A 12,930-nucleotide genomic window follows, 5' to 3' on the forward strand; every position below is an offset into this window, starting at 1 on the left:
CATGTCTCTTATGCATCCTGCATTGGCAGGCAAGTTCTCAACCACTAGCTCCACCTGGGAAACCTGGAGTCTGAATACCTTAGTTAAAATTCTATGTGCACTATTTACTGTGGGCTTCCCAGGTGGCGCTACTGGTAAAGAACCCACCTGCCAATGCAGGGGACATAAGAGACATGGGTTTGACCTCTGAGTCAGGAAGATCCCCTGGAGAAGGAAATGGCAATTCACTCCACTATTCTTGCCTGGAGAATCCCATGGACAGAGGACCCTGGTGGGGCTACAGGCCATTGTGTCACAAAGAGTCAGACACAACTGAAGTGACTTGCCACACATGCATTTTATAGAAGGTAGAGATACTAATGATAGAGAATACCAGAAAAACAGGCTTATTAGAAGGATGAACTATGGTGCTGTGTGTGCTAAGTCACTTCAGTCGTGTCTGACTCTATGCAACCCTATGGATCACAGCCTGCCAGGTTCCTCTGTCCATGGGATTCTCCAGGCAAGAATACTGGAGTGGGTTTCCATGCCCTCCTCCAGGGGATCTTCCTGACCCAGGGGTCAAATCTGTGCTTCTTAAATCACCTGCATTAGCAGGTGGGTTCTTCACCACTAGCACCACCTGGGAAGCCCTGAACTATGGTATTTGTTTTCATTTTTGTAATCTGGTCAGTTAACAAAGAGAGACTGCTTTCAAACTGGAAAAAAGAGCCCCACAAATTCAATGATCTGCATGAAAAAGCTGTTTACAGAGGCTTCAGGACTTCTCCACCCCACCAACAGATCACAAGTAACCATTCCTTAATAACCGTGACAACAATGCCCCACTCTTTTAAAGATCTCTTTTCTTTCTCCTCTTAAATAGTTTTTGGAACTATTTACCTCAAAATGGTTGGTCGCAACTTTGCATTTATGATGAGCCACTGTTTTCCTAAAAACAAATATTAAGAACACATCTCTAGGAATTCCCTGGTGTTCCAGTGGTTAGGACTCCATACTGCCTGGGAGGACCCAGGTTCAACCCCTGGTCAGGGAACTAAAATCCTACAAGCTGCACAGCATGGCCAAAAATAAATAAATAAGTAAATAACATTTAAAAAAATCCCTCTTTCTGTTGCATATATTTCAAGCTAACCAATCAACAACAGATTCACTGATTAGTACCAAAAGTCTTATCAACAAAAACTTTTGTGTGATAATTGACTAAATGGGGCCAGTTTCTGTTAGTGCTTCTAATTCCCCAATGTGACTGAGTAAGGTCTTTGTTGTTGTTGTTTAGTCATTAAGTCATGTTCGACTGTTTTGTGTCCCATGGACTATAGCCCGTCAGGCTCTTCTGTCCATGGGATTTTCCAGGCAAAAATACTGGAGTGGGTTGCCATTTCTTTCTCCAGAGTAAGGTCCAAAGAAACATAAATAAGATAGAGATGTATGGGAGAAATGAAAATCTATCGGATTCTAAATAAGAGTTCTGAGGAAAGGTGGGATCTTTTAAACACAGTATTAAGGGAGATAAAAGGGCATGGTACAAACTGGGAGAGAGAAGGCATGATACTGAGATCAAAGTAGTAAAATTTTATGACTGACTTTTGAGATCTGAAAATCTAAGGGCGAGGTGTGTAGCATTATGGAATCAGGAGCTCGCCTAATGAAAAGGCTTCCACATACTCAGGAGGGCCTCAGAAGTGTAGCCTCTAGTTGTCCTGTACATTTTAAGCTTCCAAAAATGTGTCTGCTTGGAGATTCTACATTTCTTATGACTCAGCAACAGAAACAGATGGCTGGGTCTTTTTATCCCTTATCGTGAATCTTTTTTCTTAAATGCATGTATTGTTACTGTATTTCTGATTATTAAAGGAATATAATATGTTTATTGGGGGAAGAATAGGAAATTATCAGAACAAAACTACAAACCATGATCCCACTCATTACTTCCTTCCTTAATTTACCCCATCCCCTCCAATTTGGTTGCAAGAATTGAAGTGAAAGGAAAATGGTGGCTGTTAGTGACTGAGGAGAGGGTGGGTGAAAGGAAGACGGCTACCTTTCTGTTCTTGTAGTTTAGAAGAGGATGAATAATCTTCTCTCTCCAATACAACCATTTAAAAAGTAACAATTGTTAATATGACTATGGTAATCAGAGACAGGCAAATTACAACTACAGGGAGAAGGGGCCCCTTTTGACCTCTGGAATTAGCAGTGACAAAAATGAATGACAGGGCCTGGTGGGAGTGGGGGGTGTTGGTAAGCTGCTCTACTTCTCCAGCACAGCTGGTGGGAGGGGAAATGGGGACCAGAGTTGGAGGATGACATAATCCTCACGTGATCAGGAGCTGGCATGAAGTCCCTATATTTCTGGGCTTCTTTCTCCTCTGGTTACCAGCTACTTACTGCCCTGCAGGCGTTCCTGCTTGTGACCAAGAGAAAGAGGACATAAAATCTTTAAATCCCAGCAGGTTGGTGTGAGTGAACCACTGGAACTCTTGGGGTGGTAGTGGCTGAATCTAGTACTGGAGAAGGTCTAGGACTGCTTTCCCCAACCCCCCCGTGGAGATAATTGTATTTTTGAAGGAGGGTGGGGCTGGAGTAGATAGAAGTCTCTTGAGAGACACCCAGAAGTTTAGTGGTAGTTTAGAAATAATCAGCTTCCCTCACACTGGTAAGATTTCCCTGTTTTCTTCTTTTCTTTACCCAACTCTGTTGAAGGAAATGAGGCGTGGGCTGGTGTGTGGAGAAAGGCTGGAACCCTGAGGTGGAGACAGAGAAATTTAGAGATAATGTGAAAACAGTTCGTCTCATTGACTGCTAGTGAGGGATGCAGTGAAGTGGGGAGTGAGGGGACAATGGCCCTGGTAGGACTAGGCCTGAGGGTGAGGGATGCAAGGTGGGGGTGGCACAGAGATCCAGTAGGAAAGGATAGGAACAGGAGGGGAAACAGGAGGTAGGAAACTGGGGGCAACAACAGTGATGAGGATCCTGGATTCAAGATAATAATGTGTTGTCTCTGGGGCTGGTTGATTCACAGAGAACCAACTCCCCACTCCTTCCTTTCTGCCAGCAGGTCTGAGGGTCTGTGTTCACAGATCTCTCGAGGCAAGAAAAAGAGAAGGAAACTATCCCAAACCGTCTCTGGTCAGTATGAGGGAGGCACTCAGACAGCGGTCTCTGAGGGTGGGAGTTGGAAAGGTGGAGAGCTGGGTTAAATTTGCAGCCTCACAGCTCACCTCCCTGTCTGCTCCCCTTCTCCCGCCCATCAGAGGCCATTAGCCTTGTCTGCTTGATGGTGGGTTGCTGAAGGAGGAGAAAGGAGGCGGAGAAGGGGTGGGAGAGGAAGGGGCAGCATCTCGAATTTCAGGAGGGCTGGACCAGTGTAGCAGGGGTAGGCTATCAGGCAAGTAACCAGCTTCAAAGAGAAACTGACAAGGTTGAATCAAAAGAAGTGAAGCAATCTTACTTACATTTTCTCCCTGGACTTAAGCAAGAAATCACTACATCATGCAAAAATCCTGCAAAGAAAATGAAGGAAAGCCCAAGTGCAATGTGCCAAAGAGACAGGAAGAGCACTCGATGGAGAGTTCCAACGCCAGCAAACAGAAGGAAATTTTAGGCAAAGGCTGCTTCAGTCTCTCGAGGAATTTAAAGAGGACATAGACTTTAGCATTTTAAGGATGAAGAAATGACAAGAGAGGGAGATGAGATGGAAAGGCATTTGGAAGAGATAAGGGGTCTGAGAAAGAAATGTAGGGCTCTGCTTTCTAACCGTAGGCATTCTCAGGACCATCCATATCCCATTTAATACACTTCTCCCCTGAATTCAACTATTTTCTGCTACTAATACTGCAGCATTGGTTCCTTTTGTCTGCGTTTTCTTGCGAAATATTTGCTACTATTTTATTCCAATCCTTCAGTGTTTTACGTGTGACTCTTGTTACCAACATTTCATCTTTTCACCTGATCTCACTCATTTAACAGAGTTGTTTCATTTGTTTGCATGGGAAGGTGCTCATTGTATATTGTAAAGTGAAAATAATATTGCAAAAATGATATATAGATATACCTATCTATGTATATCTTACATGTACATTTATATATGTCATAATACCAAAAAAGTCTGAATTATTATATAACAAAAGGTTAGCAGTGAATTGCTGTGTTATCTGTATTTTATTTTTTTACCTATCTGCATCTTCTCATTTTCCAAAAATGAATTATATATATGTGTGTGTGTATGTGTGGATTACTTGTGTCACAAAAAACTAAAATAAACAGACATGATAAAAGAAATTGTCAATCACCTTTGAAGACAAATGAAAATGAATAAAATAAAAACAAGTTGCTATCTCTATTAAATAGACAAATGTTTACTTACAATACTCAGATTTATTATGTAGGCATTTTCATACTCACTGAGAGAGTAAATTGCTATATCCATATTTTTTGCTTCCATTCACAGTAAGTACCAAAAGCTCTATACTTTGCATGCTCCATGTCTCACAAATGCTACTGCTTAGACTTTGTCCTAAAGAAATAATAAAATAAAAGAAAGAAAGAAAGAAAAAATCAGAGCAGTGAGCAAATTTTTAGCTATGAGAATTTTTATTTAAAGATTTCATAGATTTTCAGGGAGCTTTTTTAACCTAAGAATCAACTACCTGGACTATCCAATCAGAAGAAAATGAATATAGATTCCTACTAGCCACATACACAAAAATACATCCCAGGTAGATTTAAAGATGAAAATGTGAAAAATACAAATAAAATATTGCAATGAAAATTAAGAAAAACTTATATAGTCTTGTGTTGTGATTATCTTCTTAAGCATGAAAGTAAATCCAAAGGTTGCTAAGGAAAAAAATATAAATATCTGAAAACAAGAAATAGCCTGGAAGAAGAATATTTGCAATAGCATGACAGATAACAGGAAAATATCTCTAATGCCCCAATAGCTTTTGCAAATGGAAAGGAAAAAATAAAAAAATCTGTAAAAATATGTATATACCATATTACATAAAATTCCACTGCTTTGTGTTATATTAGAGATACATGATATATATCTGACATAGATGATATATACACAGAATGCTTGGATGGATGTTTATTGTGACATTGTAAAAGCCAAGATATTAGAAATAGCTAACTCATCAAAAGGAAAAGGTCAAATAAATTGTTGTCTAGCTACATACCAAGAAAAGTACATGGTAGTTAAAAAGAATGAGATTCCTTTTTTTTTTAATTTTAATTGGAGGCTAATTACTTTACAGTATTGTAGTGGTTTTGCCATTCATTGACATGAATCAGCCCAGAATGAGATTCTTACAGTGAATATTGCTGAGTAAAGACATTATATATCTTTATGTTGCTATTGTCACAAGTAATTAATTACCTAGTTCACCTTAATATAAGTTGCTTTAACCACACATTCAATTTCAATTTCCTTCCCACAATTAAACACTTGTCAGTTTTATGGATATGCATCTAAAAATTTATATATTTCTGTTTTGTATTTTAGCTAAATATTATAATGTTACATTATGACTTTCAGGAGCTCTTAATTATGAATTATAAACTAGTAGGCTCTCTGATTATAGGAAGACTCCTGTACAGCTCACCTGAAATAGAGTCTATGGTTATGTATGAACATTAACTTTACAGTTATTGTTTTGTGCATTAGTCTTTTAAGTCATATAGAAGAAAAAGAGAAGTTATAAACCAAATATGCAAAACTATTTGCTTTTGTATTTAGCTATATAGCTATCTCTACCATTGTTGTTTATGTCTTCATATGACTTTGAGTTATACATTTACTTTGTGTCCCCTCATTTCAGCTTAGAAGTCTTATAGGATGTTCCAAAGGTCAGTGAATACAAATGCAATTAATCTATTTTCTATAGTGTGAATATAATTTGTGTTATTCAAACTATTCTCCTGTTAATTAGCATTCAAGCTATTTCTATATTTTGCCCACTAAAAGAATTGCTACCTGCCATGAGCATGCTTGTACATATATTCAAACTACTGGTGCTTTTATTTCTGTAGAATAGATTCTGGAAAGTAAAACTGCCTGATCAGAAAGTACATGTTCTGGGAATTCTCTGGTGGTCCAGTGGTTAGGACTCTGCATTTTTCCTGTGAGGAATTGGGGTTCAGTCCCTGGTAGGGGAACTAAGACCCAGCAAGGTGAGTAGCAAGGCCAAAACGAAAAAAAAAAAAATTGTGTTCTTTTACTTTTTCCAGATTTCCTTGCACATATGTTGGGGCCATCAAATGTAATATAAGATAAATCTAAGGCTTATAAACAATGCAGGGTGGCCTCTCCACACTCCTTTCAGTACCCTTGGAAACAATGTATGCTATCTGGAACACATAGAACTGTGAGATGAATGCAGGTTAGATACCCAAACAATCAATGGAGGAGAGCCAAGCTGGAGAGCCAATAACTCTCATGAACTGACATGAAGGAATAATAAACAATTTTAAAGTCAGTGAGTCAGGAAGATCCCCTGGAGGAGAAAATGGCAACCTACTCCAGTATTCTTGCCTAATCCCATGGACAGACGAGCCTGGTGAGCAATAGTCCATGCTGTCACAGAGTCAGACATGACTGAGCAGCCACATCTTAACATCTTGACGAAGTCAGTGAGATAGCCTTGTTAATCTTAACATACTGCTTTAACTACACCTTAATCCAATTTCAATCCCTTCTCCACAAACACTCATCAGTTTGACAGCTATCCACCTAAAAATTTATATATTTTAGTATACATTTTAACTAAATGTTATAAAATTACACTTACTGCCCTACTATTTTTTGTTTGTTTGTTTGTTTGTTTGTTTGTTTTTCATTTATTTTTATTAGTTGGAGGCTAATTACTTCACAACATTTCAGTGGGTTTTGTCATACATTGATATGAATCAGCCATGGTTTTACATGTATTCCCCATCCCGATCCCCCCCTCCCACCTCCCTCTCTACCCGCTCCCTCTGGGTCTTCCCAGTGCACCAGGCCCGAGCACTTGTCTCATGCATCCCACCTGGGCTGGTGATCTGTTTCACTATAGATAATATTCATGCTGTTCTCTCGAAACATCCCACCCTCGCCTTCTCCCACAGAGTCCAAAAGTCTGTTCTGTACATCTGTGTCTCTTTTTCTGTTTTGCATATAGGGTTATCATTACCATCTTTCTAAATTCCATATATATGTGTTAGTATGCTGTAATGTTCTTTATCTTTCTGGCTTACTATCATACAGATTATGTTGAAAAAAATTTGAACTGTTTCCCTAGGGTTTAAACTTATAGTTTGCTATTTAAGCAGAAAACCCTTGTCCTAACTTGTATGTGCAATAGCCAACACCATTCGATCATGATTATTCATTAGGTGGCTGTTTTCTTCAATCACCCTCTGAAGTGAACAATTATATATGCTCATTTCCCCTCTTGGTCTTCAACATTGAACCCCATTGTCCCTCCCTCCTTCCTAGGTGTCAAGTGTTAGTCACTCATGCACTTCTGTCTTCAAGGCCTGCATGGTGCAGGTGTAAAACTGGTTTCCTAATGCCTGCATTTGATTATTGGATTCACTATATGTAAAACACACCTAGCCCAATAAAAATATGCTAGTGGGTTAGGTTTCTTAACAGGAATTCACACATAATAGCAATGGACAAAAATTGCTTGGAAAAATATTCGTATGTCACATAGGTAAATATGGGGATATTGAAAGCAACAACAATGAGCACAATAGAAATGAAATAATTCTGTGAAATACTGTCTCTTTCCTGTGGGTCTAGAGTTCCCTTTTCAAAAATGCAATGGCTCTGAAATTAGCTTTTCATTTCCAAAGTTATATTCAGGCTGTCTACGATCATCTCAAGGTCCCACCTAGAGATATTTTCTTAACATTGCTTTGGTGGAAGATTTTCCTGGCCTCCTTGGGAATCATATTCTTTTAAAAAAATTCTCTCATAAGATTTCTCTAATTTTCCACAAAATACTAAATAATATTTTTGGCAATGAGTCTCATTTATCCTAAATATTTACTGCATTGACCAAAGAGAGACCTGGAGGTATAATAGCTTGTCAGAATTCTTCCATATTGGACCAAAAAGTACAGACCTTCATCGCCCGTTATGGAATAAGTACTGTCCACTTCATACCTCTACTACTAAGGGAGGCTCTCTCTAGTATCTTGCCCCAGGACCTTAATTCTTTTTATTTATCTCATGAGGTTCTGCCAGTTTAAAGAAGGTCTTCTGTTTTGTTTTGTTTCTTTTCTGTCCTGTAGAGCCCTGTCCCTTTCCTGAAGGGCTCAGGAAAATTTGATTTCCTGAATTATCAGGATTTTATCTCAGTGTTTGGCTGAGAGTGGTGTACTTTACAGGCTCTTATGTCCTACACAATAGGAAATAATTACAACTGTAGGTGTAACGAATACTTTGTAACAATTGAGAATGACAGACTATCTTCTCCCTCACAGAGGGAAGAAGAAATCAAATACTAAAATGAAATTACTGAACATTCACAGAATTGTGAAAATGACTGTGGTGGGGCCACCTTGTTTCTCATAAGTGGTCACCAGTGTTCTCTTAATGAGATGGAAGAGGCAGGCGATATGCCTATAATTAGTTCAAAATGCATATCTCCTATGGGTTGATTTTGTGCCTCTAAAATTAATGTATCTATGCCATAAACACTCATATGTGTTCGTATGTGATCATATTTGGAGATAGAGTATTTACCAAGTAATCAAGTTAAAATACGTTCATTAGAGTAGGTCTTAATCCAAATGAGTTATAGCCATATAAAAAGGGAAAATAAGACATAGATACATACATATAGGAAAGAAAATGTGGGGAGATATAGGGAAATTTCAGATATTTACAAGCCAAGGAAAGTGGCCAGTAATGGAGGCCTCTTATGCATTCACACCTTGCATAAGATCCAACTCAGATGAAACCTTGATTTGGACTTGGAGCCTCCGCAAGTATGAGACAATAAATAAATGTGTTTAATTGACCCAATCACTAGCATTTTGTACAGGAGCTCTAGAATACTTGAAAGTGTTGAAAGTGTCAGTCGCTCAGTCGTGTCCGACTCTTTGTGACTCCATGGACTGTAGCCTGCCTCGCTCTTCTGTCCGTGGAATTTTCCAGGCAAGAACACTGAAGTGGGATTCCATTGCCTACTCCAGGGGATCTTCCAGACCCAGGGATTGAACCTGAGTCTCCTGCATTGCAAGTGGATTCTTTACTATTTGGCCATTTTCTAATACTTACATAATATTTAAATGATCTTAATTAAGTTTATAAAATGAACAATAAAGTAGATAAATAATCATAATTCTTACTCTACTGTTACCAGACCTGAACACCCCAGGAAGACCATTATTGGTTTAGTCAGGATAACCTCGCTGTAGGGTGGCTCAGTGACTGTGGCTACCAGTTTTGAGTCCTTCCTTGGCTGACATGGAGTCAATGTGAACTTTTTAGCTTCTCTGACTGAATGTCCTCACCATACCTATGATGTTAAGCTGAAAATAATGAAGGTTTTCCACTTCAAAAAGAAGAGAATAAGGGCTGAAAAAGAATGACATTAGATCATCTGAATGAATTAGGGTAGAAACTTCTGATTCTAGGCAGTGTGAAATGAGTTTTTTTTCCTGAATTTTTTGTTGCACTTAACTTCTATGCTGTGTTGGGGTCCTCTTTATAAGTGAATCCATAAACAATGCTAATGTTGAAAAGGTTTCTGAATGGGGTATGCCTATCCTATCAACACCATCATCCGTGAGTTGAGACTTGCAATTGTTAACTCAGTCGTGAAGCCATTTGCCTTCTTTTGCCTTTACAGTGAACCACAACATTGCAAGGTGATTGCTCACTAGGCTCTTATTTCCTCAATCATCAACTGAAGTGAATAATTACTAGTGTTACTCCCCCTTCCAATCTTCAATATCAAATTGCTTTTCCTTTCTCCATTGTAGATTTCCTGTCTATCAGAGACCTTTGAGGTCCCAGTTATCTCTTCAAAACCCAATTGTTTTGTATTTTTAATGTTTTTTTTTATAACTGATGTGTTCATTTAATTTCTGAATTTACAAATGTGAAAGAAACACAGGTCATTAATATATCTAATGGATTCTGTTTCTTAAAATGACTTCCTACATAATATATGTATTATATTTAGGTCTTTAGTCCATTTTGAGTTTATTTTTGTATAAGCTGTTAGAGAATGTTCTGATTTTACTTTATCACATGTAGCTATCCAATTATCCCAGCACCACTTATTGAAGAGACTGTCTTCTCTCCACTGTATACTCTTGTCTTTTTTATTATAGATTAATTGACCATAAGCACATAGGTTTATTTCTGGGCTCTCTCTTCTGTTCCACATGCCTGCTTTTGTGCCAATACTATACTGATTGGATTAATGTAGTTTCCTGATATAGTTCAAAGTCAGGGAACCTGATTCCTCCAGTTCTGATCTTCTTCCTTAAGATGGTTTTGGAGATTCAGGGTCTTTCATCTTTCCATACAAAATTTAAAATTGTCTGTTCTAGCTTTGTGGAAAATGCCCTGGTCTTTTCATAGCAGTTGCATTGAGTATGTGGATTGCCTTGGATAGCATGTTTATTTTAACAATATCAATTCTTCTAATCCATAATCAAGGTAAACCTTTCCCTCTGTTTGTACTATCTTCACTTTCTTTGATCAGGGTATTATTTTTTCTAAGTACAGGTCTTTCACCACCTTAGGTACGTTTATTCCTAGGTGTTTTATTTCTCTTTTTTTTTATTCGTTTTCTCTCATCCTGGAGGCTTTTCAGCAATAAGAGTGATCATTTTTTGAGAAATAACCACTATAAATCATTAATAAATTCCAATATGTGTGGTACTTGGGGGACTTAAATAATGTTTGAGAAAACAATTTAAAATTTGCAAAATGTTAAATATTTTTAGTATGTATGTGTAAGTATTCCTATTTCTGTTTGTGTTCTGTATTTGGAGAGTGGGATTTTGTCATTCTCTTCATACTGATCACTAGTTTTGATAAATTTTGGAGATAATAGCTGGTCAATTAATTCCTATGATTTTCAGGAGCACTCTGCTGAGGAAGCCAGGACATTCTGCTCCTGCTTCAATCAGGAGAAGGTTCTGTGTTGGAGTAAAATGTCCACCAAGTGACCTGAGTCACTCTGGTGCCTGAAAGAGTTTGAGATATGGAGGTCAGTCATACTCTCTCAGGAAGCTCTAACTGATTATTTCATTTTTCAACTTAGGTGACTTTCACTGAGTTTGGCTGACTGGGGGTTAAACGTGGGCAAGGGGCACGGCAGGAGTTGGGAGGTGGGACATCCAGTGAGAAGTTACATGGGCTGCCATAGTAACAGGCCTGCCTTGGCATTTCATCCAATCAGATAGGGACAGTGTCTGTGACGTCAGAGCAAGCAGGGCTTATAAACTCGGCCAACGGCCTTCAACCGCCTCATTGTTCTTCCCTCTGACCTGTGGGGAGTGGTGGCTCTGCCATGGCTGAACCATCCTCTGAGAACTCTGAGGAAAGCCTGGTCACTAAAGAAACCTGCACCTCCGAAATGGAGATCTCCGAGTTCTCCACACCAGAGCCCTGTGATGACGAGCCAAGAAAGGCAAAGAAGAAGACAGCTAAGGGCCGCCGTCGCCGTCGCCGTCGCCGTTGCCGTCGCCGTCGCCGTTGCTGTCGCCGTCGCCGTGGCCACTCCTACCGTCTGAACAAGTCTGTAAGCTTTGCCACCTATTTCCCCCGGGTGCTGAAGCAAGTGCACACAGGCCTGAGTGTTTCCCGCGAAACGTTAAACATCATGGACTCCTTCGTGAAGGATATGTTTGAGCGGATTGCCGAAGAGGCCGGGCGCCTGACCCGCTCCAGCAAGCGCTGTACCATCATGAGTGAGGACATCCAGACAGCTGTGCGTCTTCTGTTGCCTGGGGAGATGGGCAAGTATGCCGTGTCCGCGGCCACCAAATCGGTCATCAGATACATCACCCACAAATGAACTGCCTCAGAACTATCTGTCGCAACCCAGACTTAAGGGTTCTCCCCTTAGGCCCTATAATGCATATTCAAAGCATTTCTACCCCTAAAGAAAATAATAAGACCTCATTAACTTGGCTTCAATATGTGTCGGTTGTGCCATTTGTTCGATGGAAAATCATGTACCTTTTTCTTAAGGTGTTGCAACTCGTCACTTTCCTAAATGGTTATTCCTATTCATGGTTTCTCAGCGATTTTAGGGATCTTTATGGTCAAAATTCTCTCCCTAAAAGTTTCATTGGCCTTTTTCATTTTCATTCTCCCATCTAGATTTAGGTGTCATTTATATGGGGTATAGCAACCGATAAAAAACAGTGTGGTCTTCCCGGGTGGCCCAGCAGTAAAGAATCCGCCTGCAGTGCAGGAGTCACAGGAGAGGCAGGTTCTATCCCTGGCTCAAAAAGATCCCTGGGAGGAGGGCATGGCAACCCTCTCCAGTATTCTTTCCTGGAGAATCCCATGGACAGAGGAGCCTGGTGGGCTACAGTCCATAGGGTCTGCAAAGAGTCGGGCACCACTGAAGCAAGGTAGCGCGCATGCACACAAAGAGCAGTGTATGTGTATATGTGTGCTCAGTCACTCAGTCATGTCGGACTCTTTCTGACCCGATGGACAGGAGCCCGCCAGGCTCCTCTCTCCATGAAATGTTCCAAGCAAAAATACTGAACTGGGTTGCCATATCCTACTCCAGGGCTTCTTTCTGACCAAAGGATAGAAGCCCTGTCTCTTTCATCTCTTGCATTGGCAGTCGGATTCTTTATCACTGCACCAGCAGTAGCAGATATAAAAATCACACTTACCCATTCTATTCCTTCAATCCCAATTCACTTCCATGTGTAAAATAGGACTCAAACACAGTG

General features: G+C 39.7%; 2 protein-coding genes across 2 annotated transcripts; both read left to right on the forward strand.

Annotated features, from left to right (window-relative positions):
- The first annotated feature begins 3,495 nt into the window (after positions 1 to 3,495).
- On the forward strand, positions 3,496 to 3,796 carry TCEAL7 (transcription elongation factor A like 7). The gene is given in 3 exon segments (XM_061136839.1): positions 3,496 to 3,565; positions 3,568 to 3,654; positions 3,657 to 3,796. Coding segments are annotated over 3 exon segments (297 nt in total).
- Positions 3,797 to 11,525: 7,729 nt separating this feature from the next.
- Positions 11,526 to 12,032, forward strand: LOC133052202 (late histone H2B.L4-like). Its single transcript, XM_061136969.1, has one exon. It carries the CDS (start codon positions 11,526 to 11,528, stop codon positions 12,030 to 12,032), a length of 507 nt encoding a protein of 168 aa, XP_060992952.1.
- Positions 12,033 to 12,930: the final 898 nt, after the last annotated feature.

The sequence above is a fragment of the Dama dama genome, chromosome X (assembly GCF_033118175.1).
Source record: "Dama dama isolate Ldn47 chromosome X, ASM3311817v1, whole genome shotgun sequence".
In the NCBI taxonomy this organism is placed as follows: Eukaryota; Metazoa; Chordata; class Mammalia; order Artiodactyla; family Cervidae; genus Dama; species Dama dama.